This window comes from Ursus americanus, chromosome 20 (assembly GCF_024610735.1).
Source record: "Ursus americanus isolate L20-20 chromosome 20, mUrsAme1.1.p, whole genome shotgun sequence".
Classification (NCBI taxonomy): Eukaryota; Metazoa; Chordata; class Mammalia; order Carnivora; family Ursidae; genus Ursus; species Ursus americanus.
Genome location: NC_142146.1, coordinates 18,532,089 through 18,552,669, shown reverse-complemented (window position 1 = coordinate 18,552,669; position 20,581 = coordinate 18,532,089). Strand labels below are relative to the sequence as shown.

Sequence of the window (20,581 nt, the reverse complement as noted above, 5' to 3'; positions counted from 1 at the left end):
TAAATTTTGTTAAAATTAACACGGTAAAACCTGATCCACCCATGAATTTACTAGCTGGGAAATTCTAGACACTGACATTTCTTATATTCCTCAAAAACACAAATCTTGAATTTGCTATGACAAAAACTATTAATATGTAGGAAACATTAGGGTAAATTTAAGAACATATGAATCTTCCTTATTCTTTAAAAAGTTTGGTAATGAGGATTTCAACATCATATATTGTGTGTCACCATGCAGTGCATTGAGTTAATTATGTGCCAAGATGTTAACCCAAAAAGACGAATGAAGAAATTCCAAGTTGGAGCTATTTTTCATTATCCTGGGTAGTTTGATTTTAGGTGTAATAGTTTTCTGGAACATTTGAGATATAAAAAGAGGTGGACTATGTTGCCAAACCTAAACTTAATCCACTCAAAATGAAAAAGTATAAAATCTAAAATCAGATCACTTCATCATGAATGTTATGAGGGCAGAAATTTGCAAACACATTAATGTAGGGTCTTTTGTATTCAGAATTCATCATTAGAAGCAAAAGTACTATTTCTATAGGCTTTAAGCTAGAACCTGAAAAAAACTTGTTTGTGAGAGCAAAGCTTTGAATTTACAAAATACCAGAACGTAGTAAGTAAATTATTTCTATGGCAATTACACAACAATCCTCCACCAAACTATAAACTTCCAAAGAGGAGGGGCTGTGATTTATTCATCTTTACATTCCCAGTGCAAATATTTATAAAGACACTTTACATATGCTTATTTAATATAGGTTTACTGATGGTACTGCCTAACAAGGGACGTGAGGTAATTTTGCTTATATACAACAGATTATGAGAAATGATTAAATACTGCAAGGCTCAGTTATAAACCTCAGATTATTTATTTGTACTCACCTCATTTCAGAAAGGTTAAAACAGTCCAAATAAATATGTGCAAAGTAAAATGAAATTTTAAAATATGTAGAATACGATAAATTTTATATTATGCATAGATTATCAAAACTTTAAAAAAATAAAAAACTACACAAAGGTAAAAATCAGCAGATGAAGTTGAAAGGAGTAGAAAAGATGAAATCAGGAGTCCTATAAGGACCTGTATGTTTGTTAGAGGAAAATCCAGCTGGCCAATAAAAAGCTAAAAACACAATCAGTTACATGATTCCCTACTTTTATACCTCGCAAAACAATCCATTGTTTTACAAAACAAAGTCTATACTTAGTTTTCAGAATTAAGTCTATTAATTTATCGTGTAAGTGCCTAAGCCCACAGTTACTCTAAGAGAGGAACTAATCACAAATAGAATAAATAAATAAAGAAAACTACTTAACCAACTCTCAATAAAAACACACTGAGAAATAATGAAAATTTTACTCACTGCTTTAAAAAATTTTTCTGACAGTTGGCATTTGGACCCAAAACTTTTGGGTTGCAGAGTCATGTTTTCTTTAGTTTGAGAATCAAAAGTTGGATTTTCGATAAGACAATTAATAAAAACCCATATATGGTTTTTCACCTGTTGAAAACATACCAAAAAAAGGTCATCAAAACTGTTATCATTTAATAATTCAAAAGAATATATAAAGCACCACTTACTTGAAATGGTTTTACTGATACACCAGCTTTGTTCTTTTTCTTAACTACTTCAATTAGTTTACCAACAACTTGATCTACCACATAATCCACGTGACGTCCACCCTAAAGAGGATCAAAAAAATAGAATATAAAGTCTTCTATAGTTAGGGTAGCAAAATACTTATTCTTTTTTTTTCTTGAATGAACATTTAATCTTTACAACTTTCTGGAGTCAGTATCATTAACCCAATTATTCAGAGGCATAATATGAATCTCAGAATTGCAAAGTTGGGATTTAAAAAGTAAGGTCTTGGGACACCTGGGTGGCTCAGTCATTAAGTGTCTGCCTTAGGCTTAGGTCATGATCCCAGCCTGCTTCTCACTCTCCCACTCCCCCTGCTTGTGTTCCCTCTCTCACTGTGTATCTCTCTGTCAAATAAATAAATAAAATCTTTAAAATAAATAAAAATTAAAAATAAGGTCTTTTTGGCTCTAGGGCCAATTAGCCTACTGTATAAAACTATACACAAAGTAAAAACAATCAAAAAAAACATGGACGTGAGAACGAATACTGGCAGACACAAGATTTAAACTTAGGGAATGTGGCAGCCATTGCCAGTTGGCCATCCGATGTCTATATACCCCTTTATTAAAAAAACTAAATTTGTTTCTACTTGGCAACATGCCCAGTTGAAAATATTAATCAATCTAGACTCCCTTTCAGCTACAGGTAGCCACTTGAGACTCAGTTCTAGCCAGAGATGTTAGTGAGGTATACCAGATGGGATTTCCAGGAAAACTACTGTATTCCTGATAAAAAGGGAGTGATTTAGTTGGTATACACATTTGCCCAGTCCCTTTCTCTCTCCATTGAATCTGGAATTGAGGTATAGAGAAGACAGCAGGTATCTTAAAGGCATGAGAATGAAAGCCACATGCTGAGGATGGCAGAAAAGAAAGCCAGGAATAGCCTGGTCCGTGGTGATGCTGTAGAGTCACTGTACCAAACTAAGACTCCCTGTCTCCAGTTATAAGAAAAAATAAAACCTTTATATCTTTATTGCCACTGTATATTAGGTTTCTATTACATATAACAAAATGCAATCGTAACTGATGCAAAATTTGTTAACTTGAGGAAGTGATGCTAGATTATAAAAAACGAGTATTAAAAAAAATAAGTTAAAACTTGAACAAGAGTGACAAATTACCAAATGACTGCTTTATATTATTCTAGAATACATGCTTATATTGCCTAAGACTTTATTATGATCAATGGACAAATGCTCTTAGACAAGAAAAATTTCATTCACTTTTGAAATCCAAAAGCCTACAGAAGAGTGCTCAAACTCCTTAGAGTGGCATGTAACATGTTCCGCAATCTGACCCCAAAACAGACTCCTCTCCTATTATTCTTTCTTTTACAGTCTGAACTCCGAACAGACTAAGGAATGTGTTAACATTCTAAATTCATAAATATAAATGTATTCAACTATAAACACTAATCATATCAACTCAATGCTCAATGGATGTTTATATAAATTATAAGAGTTGTTTTAATAGAAAATAAGCTTTCATTTTCATAAGCCAATTTTGATTTCACAAAAGCAGATTTGGGGTTTTTGTTATTGTTATTGATTTTTATTTTGTTTTTAATGAAGCATTGTTCTATCACTGACATGGCAACAAAAAATTAGCACACTTACTTTTGTTGTTGCAATACTATTTACAAAGCTGATTTGCTGGAATCCCTTTTCACTAAGCGTGAGACAAACATCCCATCTTTCATTTGCAAGTTCATGAATAACTTTCAGGGCCACTCCAGTTTCATCCAACTTGTCTTTCACATAAAGATCTACATAACTGCGAAATCCATTTACCTATTAATTTGAAAACCAAAACTAATAAACAATCTTATATTGACAACTCAACTAGGTGAATGCCATCAGGTACTCTTACACTTTCATTTTCCCTCATTCACAACAGCTCTTACTCCTCAGATCCAAACCTTCATGACTTCCCCCATTCTATTCCTTGATCCCTGCCCTTTAAAAAGGAATTCATTTCTATATGAACCTGATAAAGAGAGGTTATGAAGGGACAGCTGGACAGGTAAATTATTATAGACTCTTTCGAAAGTTTAAGTTTTAAAATGACAAAGTAGATGTCTAGTTTGAGTTCAGACATACAGAAGGCTTAAAGAAAAAAAAAAAAGGAGAAGAAAAGAAGAAAAGAAAAGAAGCTTCTGCCCTTACAAGAAAACAGCTGGTCAGACAGCAAACTGATTTTTCAAGAACCCTTAAAAAAACTGAATTCACAGGACAGCTGGCCATCCTGAGTCTGAAGAGAAACAGATGTCTGTAGGGAGACACAGAATACTAAGCAATTTGCTTAAGTGAGGCAGAAGCTGCCTAATGCCATATAAACCGAAAGCTACATTAAGCCAGAAATTCTGACAAGTTGCTGTAGGACAAGTGTGGATAGTATGAGCATGTGAAGTACCTGAGGACTGTCATCATAAGGGGTTCCTACACTTACAGGCTTTTTCTTCAGAAACTCCAGCAGGTTCTCACAGGGAAGGTCAGGGAAAATCTAGAAAAAGCTCCCCCCACCACAGTGCTGCTGGTTGGGGGAGAGAATAATAGCAGCCACTGGGAATGCCACCCAGACTCATCTCCCTTACCCATCCCATCCACAAAAGCAAAACAAAACAAAACAAAAACCTTAATTTGTAGGGGGAAGGATACTGCTAAAGAGTATTGGTAAAATATCACTATAGCTCGAATAAAATAATTCCAGCCCTAGCAGAGAAAAACAACTATCATATGATTTCTCTCATCTATGGAACATAAGAACTAGGATGATCGGTAGCGGAAGAAAGGGATAAAGAAAGGGGGGTAATCAGAAGGGGGAATGAAACATGAGAGACTATGGACTATGAGAAACAAACTGAGGGCCTCAGAGGGGAGGGGGGTGGGGGATTGGGATAGACCGGTGATGGGTAGTAAGGAGGGCACGTATTGCATGGTGCACTGGGTGTTATACGCAACTAATGAATCATCGAACTTTACATTGGAAACCGGGGATGTACTGTATGGTGACCAATATAATAAAAAATCATTAAATTAAAAAAAATAATAAATAAATGCCAATTGAATAAGTGAAAAAAAAATAATAATTCCAGCCCTACCTCATCCCACTCCCATCTCATTTAAGTGGGAAAAAAAAAAAAAAAAGTTTATTTTAAGGAGCAGGGAGCCTGAAGAATACTAAATGAGAATACTGGTGGATACATGCTGCAGTTAGGGGAAGAAAATAAAGGGCAGAGGAAAAATCTCTACCTCTAGAGGAGAGGTAGAAACACTTGTGAAGGCCAAACCCCTGAGAAACAGGGCAAGTATGTACTCCAAAGTCTTGAGACTCAATCAGACGTAAGTATCCTACAACCTACCACCATGTTAACAGGCCTCCAATAATAACTGGGTTTCAGTGGGTAGGGCTGCAGAGACAGACCCTTCTTGAGGGGCAGCTCCAAGGCAAGGCCCAAAAACAAAAGACAAAAACAAGGAAGAATTTTAAGTTTCTGGTGCCCGTAACAACAAACCTATACTATATATATACTCTATATCTACTATCCTATACGATGTGGCTGATTGTCGACAAAAGCTTAGAGGCATGCCAAAAGGCAAGAAAAAACAGACTGAAAAGACAAAGCAATCATGAGAACCGGACTCAGATATGTCACAGATGTTTTAACTATCATATAAGGCATTTAAAATAACTGATTAATATGTTAAAGGCTCTAATGGAAAAGGCAGAGAATATACAACTTCAGTGGAGAGATGGACGCTGTAAGAAAGAATCAAATGGAAATGTTAGGAATCAAAGACACAGAAGGAGATATGAAGGATACCACTGGCAGACTCATCAACAGACATGACATATTAAAGGAAAAAAATAGTGAACTTAAAAATAGGGCAACAGAAACTAAACAAACTGAAACACAAAGAGAAAATAGTGAATAAAGCAGTAAAACATCCAGGAGCTTAGGACAATACCAAACTATATAACCTATGCATAACTGGAATACCAGAAGAACAGCAAAGAAATATTTGTAAATAATGGCCAAAATTTTTCCAAAATTAGTGACAGACACCAAACAGATCCAAGAAGCTCAGGAAAATATAATGAAAAAATACACAACATGAAAAAAACAAAAACAAACCCCCGTAGAAACACCTAAGCAGAAACCATGCAAACAAGACAACTGGATGACATTAAAAGAAAAATAGTGTAAACCCATAATTCTATATCCAGTGAAATTCCATATCTCTTGAAAGTGAAGGAAAATACTCTCTCAAACAGACTGAGGGAATTTATTGCCAGACCTACCTAAAAGAAATTAAAGATATCCAGGCAGAAGAAATATGATTAAGATCAGAAACTTAGAGCTATACCAAGAAATCAGGAGCTCTGGATATGGAATAAATGAAAGTAAAATAGAATCCTGTATTGTATTTTTAATTGCTCTAAAATCTAAAAGCAGTTAGATTTAACTATAAGGTACCCAGAAAATAACAAAGCATTTACTATTTTAGAAGACACTTACGGGCAATTTCTTCCCATTAAACATGACCTTGACCCCCTTGCATGAACCAGCCAAATCATAAGCTCTTCTGGTCATGAGGGCCACAATATCCTTGTCAAGTTTTTCCATCTTAAATTTAGACAGATCTGGTTGGAATGTTATGCATGTATAATCTTCACCATCAAAATGCTTAATTTTGGCTTCAGAAGTCTTCATCATGTTATTCATCCATGTCTTTAAAAGAAAAAATACTCAAATATTTCTATAATGATTCTATATTTTATAATACATACTCAGTTCATGAAATACATTCATTTACCATAACTATATCCATTTTCCAGCTTTACAACAAACCAAACAAATCCTTGAAACTGATATTAGAGATGAAATAAATTTAAAAAACTACTACAGTAGTCCCTATCTATGTTCCAAGACCAGAAACCATGGATAGTACCAAACTCTATATATACTATGTTTTTTCTGTACACACCTATGATAAAGCTTAATTTATAAATTAGGCACAGTAAGAGATTAATAATAATAAATAAAATAGAACAATTACACTTTACTAAAAGTTATATGAATGTGGTCTTTCTCTCTCTAAATATCTTATTGTACTATACTCAACCTTCTTAGATGATGTGAGATGATAAAATGTCTACATGACAAGATGAAGTGAGGTGAATGATGTAGGCACTGTGACAGAACATTAAGCTACTACTGACCTTCCAACGATATGTCAGAAGGAGGATCATTTGCTTCTGAACCGCGGTTGACCGCGGGTAACTAAAACCGTGGAAAGTGAAACCACAGATAAGGGAGGAGGGGAACACTATTATAATAACCTCATTTGAAAATAAGCAAAATGAACTGCACAACTTTATACACTATTAGTAAAATAACTTTCAAATTCTTCAACATAACCATTTAGAATTTTACAGAAATAAGTTTAAGTATGCTTTCCCTGATCAAATTACTTTAGCTTATGTAAAATTTCAAACTATTTTCAAAGGCCTACCAGAGTAAAGACTGAATTTTGAAATATGAATTTGATGAATCAATGAGGAATTTTTCAAATATGCTAAGTGGATACATTTCAATTAGTCTGTAAGGTTCCAGGCATTATCAGTAATTCTTAACAATGTTAAAGAAAAAGTCTATTAAATAAAGCTCTTCGTTTTCAAGGGACAGGAGAAAGACAGATTTATGTAAATCTCCTAGGCTTTCTGAAGTCTTTATTGACATGCTTAATGTCTTAAAAAAAAAAAAAGTGATATAGGCATCACTGCCATTTACCTAAGGTTCCATTATCTTAGCAAACCAACACAACACACACACACAAAAATTAGACACTTTTCTATCATACCTGCTTAAAACTATGTTTGTATTCTTTGCAAGCAGTTTCTACTGTAAACTTTGTACTGAAAATATTACAAAGTTTTGCACCGTAACCATTGCGACCACCTGTAAGAACAATCAAATGTGAAAGGTTTAATGAAAAGGATTTTAGGAACTTCCTACCATGGGACAGGTCTGTTGCAAAATAGTTCCACTTACTGCATTATTTTAACAATCACCAAATATTTCAGAGTATATTTAGATTTTTTCATTTAAAGAAAAATACAATTAAGATTATGCACATACAGTAATATAATTAACATGAATTTTGTAGATTCATTAACTTCGTCAATTTCAAAAAAAATTAAGCTTGCTATCTCCTATAATCAAGTAAATCTATGTGAGTATTAAATCTGAGCTTTCTATCAAAGTTACTTCTCTGTTACAAAAATGTAATCTCTATCAGTTCCTAAAGCTTTGGTTATGAAAAATAAATAAAAACCATCAACCCACCTGAGCAATGGAAATAAGCAGAAAAACATTTGGTTTGATCAAAGCACTTCAACTCTATTTATAAAACCCAGATTTGCAATCTTGACCCTCGTAAAACAGTTTAGAATTTAACTGATATCAAAAATGTCTTTTGCAATAAGAAATTCACATTTATAGGAATCATACATCTGACTTCCATCAGTACTCTAATTTGAAACTCAAATTGTCAGCCAGGTTAGAGTTCCAGGAGTTGTAGCATAAGCCAAAGTACTATCAATTAAGCTTTTAAAATGTCTCTGTCAGACTATAATCAAAATAATACTTACACATGATAGTTTTTTATAGATAATAATTCTGAAAAGAATTCTCTCACAATAAAGCTACACAGGTTTCCTTTTCTGTAATATTTTATACAGGAATAGCTAAATTTTATGTTGGAAATATAAAGAAAATTCAATAAAAATTCCAATCAGCCGTTTAGACTTTACCTGTTACTTTTTTCTCATCATCATCATAGTTACTGGATGTTAAAAGCTGTCCAAAAATTAACGCAGGAACATAAACTTTCTCTACTTTGTGTTCTACTACTGGAATGCCTTTCCCATTATTCCAAATGCTTACAATATTTGATTCACTGTAAATAAACAAGCAGAGTTTAGAGCTTAACATGGTTTAATATTAATTTCCATAAAAGGTAAAGTAATCCAGAACAAACCTCACTAATTAGAAGCAAAACGCCAGCCACTACTAATTGGAAGATACTCATCTTTCAAGAAAATACTTGCTAAGGACACACATTTCTACCTGAGTCATAACTCAAATTGGAGCCACTAAGACCTACAGGGAATACTGAAAAATTTCTCAAGAAACGAAACTACTCTCAACCTCCCAGAAAATAGTAAAAGCGGTGAAGCTTTTACAAGAAGTCAGCTCCAGATTCTGTTTTCATATATATTAGCCATGATCTTCCTGCTTCATTCTACCAGTATACCACCTGTGAACCACAAGCTCTGCAGAGCCAGCAGCCATTGCCATTTTCACTCCCTAACTGTTGCAGCAGTACATATGGAAAGGACAAACAGTGTAAAATGTATTCCATTCTCACCCTAAATATTACAGGGTTGTTTGTATTGTGGCAATCACTGTCATAACCTAATTTTAATGGTTTTAAAACATCTAGATTTTACCTATTTTAGGTTTTTTAGGTTTTCCTATCACAAAACCACGATTTAAGCCTGAATGCTATGCAGTAGAGGCTCCTATAGCTAATAGCAACTTGAGATAGGCAGTAGTCCTGATGGAAAATTTCACCTACTCTATCATTTTGAGTAGTATATACTATAATGCCTTTACCCATTTAAAAGCCAAATTTGCAAAGAAACACAGCTTCAGGGGCGCCTGGGTGGCACAGCAGTTAAGCGTCTGCCTTCGGCTCAGGGCGTGATCCCGGCGCTGTGGGATCGAGCCCCACATCAGGCTCCTCTGCTATGAGCCTGCTTCTTCCTCTCCCACTCCCCCTGCTTGTGTTCCCTCTCTCGCTGGCTGTCTCTATCTCTGTCGAATAAATAAAATCTTTAAAAAAAAAAAAAAAAAAGAAACACAGCTTCATAACCAACACTAAGAATTGGCTTAAAAAGCTACCATTTGACAATCTGATTCATAATTATTCTTAGATATATAGTTTCACTCATACATACATACCTTAATCTCTGAAGAGGTTTAGAAATAGTTACACAACTAAAAACTTTGCTATAAAAGCCAAAATTAATTAAAACCACATATCCAGGGGGAAATCAATTAATAAAATCAAATTAAATAGGAAGGAAGGAAGGAAGGAAGGAAGGAAGGAAGGAAGGAAGGAAGGAAACTAACAAATAGCTTTTAGCACATCTTCTTCTTTCCCTAACCAGCAACCAACTTTTCTTTCTCTCATTGTCCAATACAGGTTCAACTCTTCAAATGTCCTAGGCTCAAATTTTGATAGCACTTTTTAATTCAGATCTCCTGATCATTCTCTTAGATTCATCTATTATCAGTATTCAGTCGTTTCTTCATTCCAAATGCCAATAACAAGTCTAGACTGGTATGTCCTTAAATATTGTAGATCAACTTAAAAGTCCTCTACTGCATGTTCACAGCCCATTATCCAGATCTTTAATTACAGTCGAATTTAATTTCCACTATTTAGCAACATGTATCCTGTTTTTCCTTCAAGTCGGTTTATTACTTGTCCTGAATGTTCATTCCCAATTCTTCCGTTTCTTTATTGGTCTTTCCCTTGCCTTAATGTCATTTTACTTTTTGTCAACCCAAAATTTATCCTAACTCTCAGAGTCAGTTTATGACTTCAGTTCTCCATTAAGCCTTTTACCCAGCCTATTGAACAGATTGGTACCTCAGGAGATGATTAGATTATCTCGCTTGTGGGTAAACACTCTCTACAGAATACACAGCTGAAGCATGAGAGACTATGGACTATGAGAAACAAACTGAGGGCTTCAGAGGGGAGGGGGAGGGGGGAATGGGATAGACTGGTGATGGGTAGTAAGGAGGGCACGTATTGCATGGTGCACTGGGTGTTATACGCAACTAATGAATCATCGAACTTTACATCGGAAACCAGGGATGTACTGTATGATGACTAACATAATAAAAAAAAAACATTAAAATAAAAAAAAAAAGACAAGTGTCATGACAAGAAAAAAAAAATAGACTTCCAAATAGTTTTTAGTGTTAGGCTTAAAATTAATAGAGAAGAATTCTGATGAAAATAAAGAAAGGCAATGAATGGAAAATTACAGATCTTAAACATCTCAGAATTATACAAAAGCCAATACACTCATGACCTTTAAAATTTTTTTCATCCAATTCAGCATATCATACATGGTACTATAATTAAGATACGTATTTTGTAAATTATCTTTATCACAGTTTTAAAAAAATAAGGCCTGACATCTCCTACATTCAGTAAGTCTGTATGAGTATGAAGTATGAAACTTGAACTTTCTATCAAAGTCACCTCCATTGAAAAATTTCAATATGTATCACTTCCTAGATCTGGCATTTAGTTCTGTAAGCTCTAAACAATGATTCAGAGTTCTAGAACTATATTCTTTGCTCCATCAATAATCTGCGGAGAAATATTAGGAAAAAGAATACTGTGCTTGAATAAGCTACAAATAGTTTTGAAATATTTAAAGCTAAAAAGAAACCTGGAAAACAATCTAAATAATATCCATGAACTGTTAAGAGGCTAAATTATGATATGTTGACATAATAAAATAATTAGCAATAGTTAAAAAGATTTAAGTAGATCAATGTAACTTAATAACAAAGGCTGTCCACAAAATGTCAAATAAAAACAGGAAAAGTATATAATCCCACCTTTTAAAAAAAATAAAAATGAATCTGTATACATATTTCAATATGAGTGTGTACTATTTTTTAAAGCTGCATATTTAAGAGTTTTAACCCCAAATAAACAAGAATACTTAAAACAGAAGGACTGTTAGAACTCTGGTTAATGTGCCTTCCACATTTGTTTTTAATCAGATAGACGCCAGCAAATGCTAACCATCGTATAAAGAGCTTTAAGCTCCTTTGTAAAAAGTTGCTTCAAATTCTCTAATTTTGTAAAATAGCTGTCCAAATTCTGCATGGTACCCCTTGCTAATGTATTCTTATGCCTTTTACAAGCATGGTTGTTATTTAAATTTTACCCCCATATTACAGAGTACTATTGAAAGAATAAGAGGTAAGCTGTGCTGTATAACCTCCACACTTAACCCATTAACTATCAAAATTTCTGTCCTTTACACAGAATTCATGTACACACACGCACAAAGAAAAATTTTAAATCTGCTATACGAAATGTTAAAAAGAATGAAACAGAGGATATCAAAAATGGACAGCAGAAAACTGGGTCAATGAAATAAACAGCAGAATAGCATGTCTTCCCATTTCAATTCTGCTTTTAAATAACTTCTTAAATAACAAATCTTAAATTATGTCTCTGGATTAAAATTCATTTTTATAAAAATATCATTAGTTCTGTATTATACATAGAAGAAAAAATAAGGAATGAACTTATGGGAGGAAATTCACAAAAGACAAAATGTTACGGTTAAAATTCAGAAATACAATATAAATAAGTAACAAAATCTAAGGATCAGCAACATCTCCCAAAATGCTTGTCTACGGCCAATTTTAAATACATATGTATATTTCAATTAAAAGCAGGAGAAAGATTCAATAGTCTCTCATCAATGATTTATCAACAAAAAGAGTAAAATTCACATCTTCTTCCCTGGAAGTAGCTATGAATTTCTGTCTTTTATTGAAATAAAAGAACTTTCTAGCAGAATTAAAATAACAGAGATAAATTAGAAAAACTGGTATCTGACTGTCATTAAGAACTAAATAAATTTAGTTATAATCTATGTCACTCTTACGCCCATAAAAAATGTTGCTCACTGAAAAGGGAGAAAGAAATCACTAAAGGCATTAGTTACATAGACTTACTCTGTTCAGAATCCGTAACAAATTTTAAGGTAAAAAGCATGCCACCAAGAGTCACTATTCAGTCTACAGAGTTGTTTTATAGCTCACTTCTTGATCACTTTGTTATGATGGGATTCTATGTAAACTGTTTAAATCCATGTTGCTGGATTAATGTGGCCAAAATAATTAAGATAAAAAGAACCAACTGTAACTGTAACCATATTCATCAAGAATGTATTTAAGAGAGAGCTCCTTCTTCCTTAGTTTTCAGAATCTTTCCATACCAAATTTTAAAAAGCTTAAGGATATCTGACATTCAACATCTATTACTACTCACTAGCTACTCTCCCAAAGCATAATAAATGATACTATTTTTAACTGACAATTTCCTAAATATAGAAGAAAGTGAATCTTGAAGCTAAAATTTCCTTACAACTATTTTAAACGTCTGCATAATTACAATTTATAAGTGTCCTGTGCACCTTACCACATAAATCCTCAAGAATGTATTCATTGTAGAAAAGATCCAAATGGGAAAAAAAATGAAAGAAAAAGAAAAATCTAGAACTTCAACAGCATAGTTATGTGGTAATATTTTATTATACAGCTAACTTCATGGTATAACCAAATATAAGTTATATTTTCATATATAAATACACATTAATCTTAACCATACCATCTAAAATTAGATTAGTGACAGTGAGACTATACCTGAATTGGTTAAATTTTCATGTCAGAGAAAATTCTTAACATCATTCTAAATTACTAATAAAATTATAAATGTAAATGTAATGCAATATTTTACAAAAGGCATGCTGTTGAAAACAGGGTCAATGTAATGGTAGTATTTCTAAGTTAAAATGGTATTATTTTCACTCCCCTTCAGCGAGATCTAATTAGCTGAATGCCTGGTATATTCTATAATACCAGCAGTTCCTAATTTACAAATGATGTTATAAATAATGGAAAAGCCCAAATACTGGCCATAACAAATAAATTTAATCCATAATATAACTTAGCCTTGACTCCCAAAGCAAAGGCAAGAAGGAAGGATTGAGTGACTACTGTAATCACCTGCAACAATATCCACAACATCAAAGAAGGAGAAAAATGGGTTTCCATCCAAGTGCTTCCATAAGGAAGTACTTTGGAGTAAAAGATCACGAATGACAGAGGAAACTATAAAAGTGTAGTATATTCTGGCTAAAAGAGGCAAAAATAACAAGATCTCAAACAACAGGGAAACTTTAGGAGTACTAACTGTATACGGTATTCATTTGAGGAGTATTTGTTTGGGACCTATCAGAATAAAACAACATAAAAAAAAACTAAACTTGAAATATACTTACGGATCAATAGAAACTTTAATACAGGTCATATTCTTATCCCTCTGTTTGTTGTCAGCTGCATTAACTACAAATTAAATATTTTAATGAGTAATAAAATATATAAAGTTATATAAATAAATATATGACAACTGCATGCATATCCCTACTTAATATAAACATTTATATATGGTAATAGTTATTGAAATTATTGCTACTAACTTCTAATAACAACTTTATTTTCTAAATATTCTTAAATTTTACATCACACTAAATTACTATTATGTCTTCTACTACAAAATGGGGGTAGGGGAAGGGCAGATTTTGTGATACATAAAAACAAAAATAAACATCTGCAGGTTACAACCCCCCCCCCAATCCAGGTTAGAGCTAAAAGAAAAAAAAATTGAGTTTAATTACACTTTATCTTGGAAACAACTACTTTCTCTTGATCTCAAAAAACTTGTGGTTTCATACACAGGTTGAGCTAAAATCAGTTATTTTTAAATTAGAAAGACAAAGTCATCAGCATCCTTAGAGAAATCAAAATTCTAAATCCTATGCACTATAACTGATAATATATTTGTATACATTAACCACTGACTACACCAATTTTAACACAAGCTAGCTGTCAAATTCAACTTCAATCATAGAAAAAATATGTTCCTGGTAAACACTATGTAACATAAAAGTAAAATCAAGTGGATAGCTGGGAAGCAAGAGTGAAAAGTATAAAAGTAACCAGTTTTACTCCCTATCCTTTCCCCAAAGAGCGACCAGAACAAGCTCAGAGACCCACACAACCCAGCTGTCCAGTAAACCTCAAGTGGCACTAATAAGGTAGCAGAGCCCAGAGTCTCTACAAAGTGCTGCTAAAAATATTTCCAAAGTGCAAGCATCCCCCAGGAATCAATTAAGCATCCACACTTCATTGTGATTTATCATGTGATTTGGAAAAAACAGAGATCATTCAGAACAATGGTGGTCAAACTTGGCTGCCCAACAGAAATTCCTGATTTGTTGGTGAAAAACAATTTTACGTGTCTCACAGCAAAATCACCAAATCTACAAGGATCGGGCCCTGTAATCTCTATTTTTAACATGCCTCCTGGTGACTGGGATGCATGCAACCTTCAGATGACTACACATACAAGATTACAAACCAACTGTGGCTCACTGATCAAATACAACACATTCATTTTACAGATAAACGCAAAGATATGATGTGCACAGATATGAAAATATTACAGTGAGTACAAAATTTTCTTAAGAACATTTATATTCAGCATAGAAGCCAGAGATATGCCTTTAAGATTTATACTGTATGTCAGGCTTTATATACACACGGATGTGTGTGTGTATCAAAGGACAGAGAGGAGTTAAATCTTAGGCAAGTACTCACCCAAAATTTCATCAAAGATCTTGTATAAACCTGGCACAAAGGTAACCTCTCTGCAATTCATTCCTACATCTTCATCATATACCCACATTAGCTGCATTATAAAAAAAATTCAAAAGGACTTATGGGGTAAAAAAAGCATTTAACATCAGTTTTACATAGTATAAACCCACATCTGTCATTTCCTCTGTAAATACTTAGATCTTCAAAGTAGAAAAACATATGCTACTTCACTTGCACTCAACCTCACTATATTCACATTCAATTTAAATAACTTCAAAATAGAGAAATTATTCATTTTGTATTGAGTCTGTATTCTTATATATAAAGTCAGCTTATTAAGGCACCAAGAATTGTTAGAAACAATATTTAAATAAAATAGAAAAAAAATCTTATATTTACTTTACACTTTTACTTCATGCTCTATATTTTCTATAAGGAGTACAGAGTAAAATAATATGAACACAGCATGACTTTGGAGCCAGAGACCTAGCTTTAAATCCCAGCTCTTACTAGTTGAGGGATCTAAGCAAGTTATTTAAATTTATTTAAACTTCAGTTTCCTCATCTATAAAATGCGGATAACAGTACCACTTTCCAAAATTGTTAGAATCAGACAAGATAATATGTGCAAGCCAAGTCCACAGTAAGCATTAGTCATTAGTGTATATGTACACATCGTAGAATTTGAAACAAACCACAGCATAAACGTAAGGACTTTTAAAAAGTTCACACACTACCATTTTCCTCTATACTTCCTAGCTCTTTTAGTTTATATCTCCGAGCTTTTTATCTTTAGCAGAAAATGAAGACATTTCTACCTCTCTTAGGTCTCTCTCCCTACTTTGCTTATGAGCACAGAGACATGAAATCATGTACTTACAAAGCATACAATCACAAAAATTTTATTAAAAAGTAGATATAGATACACATCTCCTAATCTCAAAATTGAACAAATAATTACCTGTGTCAATGGTTCCACTGACCCAATATATGTATCAGGACGAAGGAGAATATGTTCAAGTTGTGTCTTTTTCTGATACACTCTCTCAACAGACAACTTCTTTGAAGAATCATTTTTGTTTGCAGTTTCTGACTCTTCTTTTTTTGCAGCATTGTTCTGATCAAAAAGAGTCTAAAATTAACCAAAAAATCAAATTTAAATAACCTACCAAGGGGGTACGCTAAAATGTATATGGATACATGCCATAGGTTTTCTTTTTAATGACAAAATTATCTCTGAGCCTGATTTTTAAGTCTTAAAGAGAACACAGGTCTATTTACTGACAGTCCAGTTCTTTTTATGCTATAGTGTAATACTGCAGTTTTGACTAAGGTATACATAGTCACTGGAATAACTAGAACTGCCTACATCTATTCAATCCAGAAATATAAACATTTCCCAATTCTGTAAGTTATCAAGTTAATTTTTACAATCCTCAAAACTTTTCAAGGAATATGAGTTCTGGTCAGGTTATAGGTTCACAATAACTGAATCTGGCTACCTGCAGGAGTCCTCAAATCTTCTACATATCAGTTCCCTGCCATTAAGCCACTGAAGATTATTGTCAAGAGTGGGCAAAAGTAACCTACACAAAATAGTAACTATGTAGTTAATGTACGCTGCTTACAGCTGAAAATACTAAGCATGGCTTATGAAATCTCAAATTTCACACTTTTATAGGTCATGTCAATAATTCCTTATAAATCAGTGCTAGGTGCCCCACTACTGAGGTACCCGCTGATTCTAGTTTCTGTGCCAGTTCCAAGGAAACAGAGGTTGGTGACCCTAATTCTAAACATTTCTACAGTAGATAAGGATCACAAACTCAAAATCCCCAAGGTCTGGAGATTTCTCTGTCTTCTTAAGAGCAGAGAACACACTCTCTCATTCTGGAATTTCCTAATATTGACAAATAAGACACGCTACTAAAAGAAAGGTGCTATAATGCCATGTTTTTTCACAGTCAAAAAATAATTCACATATTAGACAAAATGAAAATTGAAATATCTTCACAAGTCCTTGAACTTAAGTAGAAATGAAGCAGTCAGAAGACAAACAATGGAAGAGATTTTATGAATCTGAACAAGTAATAAGCCATTTTAATTCAGGTCCCACACATAGCCATACCATTATCTTTAAAGTTAATATTTGAAAAAAAAAAAAAGTCATTACATGTAGTCTACATTTAAACAACGTATGTTTAAAAATCAAGTACATGGGCTCCTGGGTGGCTCAGTTGGTTAAGTGACAGCCTTCAGCTCAGGTCATAATCCTGGAGTCCCAGGATTGAGTCCTTGTCCATCCCCCACCCTCCCTCAGGGCTCCCTGCTCAGCAGGGTATCTGCTTCTGACCCTCCCCGCTCTTGTGCTCGTGCGAGCGCGCGAATAAATAAATAAAATCTTTTTTAAAAAAATCAAATACATAACCTCTGAGCACTCTAAACCAGGACAAGAGCTATAACATACAAACACTATGGAAATTCAAATATTAATTATAATCTTCCAGTACCATAAATTTTACATAAAATTAAAGAGACTTAATATTGCAAAATAAAGTATTATGAACAACTCATTTCCTGTATTTTAAACTATATTCTTATACATTCTTTCATTTATAAAGTTACACATTAACACTGCTCTGAGACAATTAAAAATAGCTTTGGACAAAAGAAAGTAGGTGTTTCATAAAATCTTCATAGTCTATTTCTGTCGAGTTAGATGATGAACTAGCCAGAAATATACTACATTTTTAAAAAACCAGTCTCCAAATTTCTAATCATGTTCCTTGCTTTTCATGAGATAGCAGATTTATTTATAGAAACAAATCCAAAGGTAAAAGCATAATTGATTTTGTCTAATGGGTCATCAGAATAGTAAGGACTAAGATCACACTCTTAGCAAGTGTTTACCGACAATAAATGCTATGGAATCAAAGGGAGGTAACTTCTTACCATTAACTTAGAACTGTTTTCAATCATTGGCATAAAGATGAGGAACTTAACAATAACCATGGAAGTAAAAGCTTTCTGATCCCAGGCTACGACTCCAAATCCCACAACTAAGAAAACATCTTCAAGATTAGACTTAATCAGGGACTCACATCTACCTAATTGGGGCTTCCACATTTGGCCCTGATGAGTTACACTTAACTAAAAGGGCACACAACTATGGAAAATAAAGATAAAGTCCGTTATCATTCCTTTTTCAAGAATTTACAACTTCTCCCATGTCCCCTCACTACCAATCACTTTTTCCTCCCAAATGGATATTTGAGAATAAGGAATGCCTGGCTTGCACCTAACATACCCCTATCAAGTTCAAAAGTTGTCATTCTTGCTAAGGATAATGTCTCAAAAATCAGAGAACGAGTGAAACGTATGGCTTTGTCAAATTTTCTCTAGGAATAATATGTAAATATGAAAAATAAGTTTGACAATATAAAGTATTTTATGTCAAAATGTTTTTTCCTAAATATACGACAGATGTTAAGGAAAGAAAAAAAAGGGGGGAGCCTGGGTGGCCCAGTCATTAAGCGTCTGCCTTCGGCTTAGGGCGTGATCCCGGAATTCTGGGATCGAGCCCCACATCAGGCTCCTCCACTGGGAGCCTGCTTCTTCCTCTCCCACTCCCCTTGCTTGTGCTCCCTCTCTCGCTGGCTGTCTCTCTCTCCGTCAAATAAAGAAATAAAATCTTTAAAAAAAAAAGAAAAGAAAAAGAAAAAAGGGACCATTTTAAAGTAATGAAAAGCATTAAGGAACATATTATTTATAGAATATCATAACAAAACATGTTTTGAGATTTTTGTTGATATTTCAAGTCAACTCTCGTTTACATTAAATAATTACTAAAACTTGCATATAAATCTTGAAACCTGGATATTTCACTGAGTAAATATTTTAGTTACTTTTACCAAAAATTATTTTTGTTGACTATATAAACTTTTATTGCTATATCTTTTACATAAAAATGTTATGTAATCAAATATTTTTAAATTAGCTTATTAAAACTATACTGTTTAGTGAACAAAATTACAAGAGTATATAAAAAATGAGCCCATTTTCATCAGAAAGAAATTATATGTATATATACACACATAGGAAAAAACATAAAATACACCCAACAGAGTATCAATCGAAATTATCTGTAAGAAGTAGAAATAGAAGTTATTTTCACTTTTTCTGATACACATTTTCTAGTTTTCTACAATGAACCCATATAGAAGTATTTTAAAAGCTTATTAGCCCATGTATGTGAAAACGTAATTACACTAGAATAAAGACGAAGGTTTCTTTTTTCTAGTGGCAATGTTAATACCTACTTATTACTTCCGCAGTTCCAACTTTCTCACTAGAATTTAGGCGAAAAGGTAAGTGAAATCAAAATAAACAAGACTGGCAAGTTTGGCAGAGTAGAAAACAGAAATTAACATTGCAGTCAGATTTGTCTTTTACTGTCCCATTCCCAACAAATGGCAGTTTGCACTGCTCACTGGCTTACTAGCAGCAAACAGAGGAGGTTCTCTCCTGAGAGGTCTAATAACTCTTTTCTCACAGAAACCTAAAATAATGATCTCTTTTAACTCCTCTTTATTAGCAGAAAGTTGCCCCCTGAATAATGTCCAGGCCACTAAAAATCAAAATCTGGGGATGAGGGGACAGAGAACAATTATACCAGCCCTTCAATGGGATGGTCCCATCCCTAGAATAAGTATAAATACAAACACCTTGGGACTGAGAACTGAAATGAAAAAAATCTACTGATCATCTTCCCTCCAGCTCTTATTGCCACTACCTCTAGGAAAGAAGAAGAAGAAAGAAGGAAGGAAGGAAAGAAAAGAGAAGAAAAAGAGAAAGAAGAAAGAAAGAATGCCCAGAGTAGTTCTTTGGTTTTAACGCTGTTACTAATAATATTCGGAAAAGAGATCATGAAATTAGCTTGAATACAAACAGATCAGCAAACTCCTATCTACACATTTACAAAAGCACTCTCAAGCCCACAAATGATAAAGGAGACTGATATATATCTGATATCTGTAGGCTAAAAGAATTATGCTCATTTTTGGGGGGTGGAGAGTTAAACTTTTCACATTAATGTCAGTACATTAAGGTTTTCATTAACAACTTATTTGGTTTACTTGTAAATCCACCAATTTTCCCACTGTGATTAGCTCTACTTGAGAAGTTGAAAAATTCTTCTTGAACTGTAATAACCTCCTCATACTCATGTTTAATTGAGGCAAGTATATGTTGGCACAGGTTTGATTTTTAAATTTATTTTTGTTGCTGTTGTATTAGTTTTTTTGCTTTTCAAGTCCTTGTTTCACTAATTTTTAAAATTTCTTTAAGTTTTTGAATTATGGTCATTTT

At 33.5% G+C, this 20,581-nt stretch overlaps 1 protein-coding gene across 3 annotated transcripts in view; it reads right to left on the bottom strand.

Annotated features, from left to right (window-relative positions):
* The window catches only part of TOP2B (DNA topoisomerase II beta), a 58,387-nt gene that overhangs the window by 28,638 nt on the left and 9,168 nt on the right, over nucleotides 1-20,581 (bottom strand). For 2 of the 3 annotated variants that reach the window (XM_045791631.2, XM_045791632.2), the window contains exons 2-10: nucleotides 16,176-16,346; nucleotides 15,215-15,305; nucleotides 13,837-13,900; nucleotides 8,476-8,621; nucleotides 7,524-7,621; nucleotides 6,179-6,391; nucleotides 3,276-3,449; nucleotides 1,594-1,695; nucleotides 1,376-1,513 (exon numbers count right to left, since the gene is read on the bottom strand). In XM_045791631.2, coding sequence (XP_045647587.1) covers nucleotides 1,376-1,513; nucleotides 1,594-1,695; nucleotides 3,276-3,449; nucleotides 6,179-6,391; nucleotides 7,524-7,621; nucleotides 8,476-8,621; nucleotides 13,837-13,900; nucleotides 15,215-15,305; nucleotides 16,176-16,346 — 1,197 coding nt within the window. The remainder of the gene's footprint in view (nucleotides 1-1,375; nucleotides 1,514-1,593; nucleotides 1,696-3,275; nucleotides 3,450-6,178; nucleotides 6,392-7,523; nucleotides 7,622-8,475; nucleotides 8,622-13,836; nucleotides 13,901-15,214; nucleotides 15,306-16,175; nucleotides 16,347-20,581) is intronic. The other variant, XM_045791633.2, reaches the window with a different exon arrangement.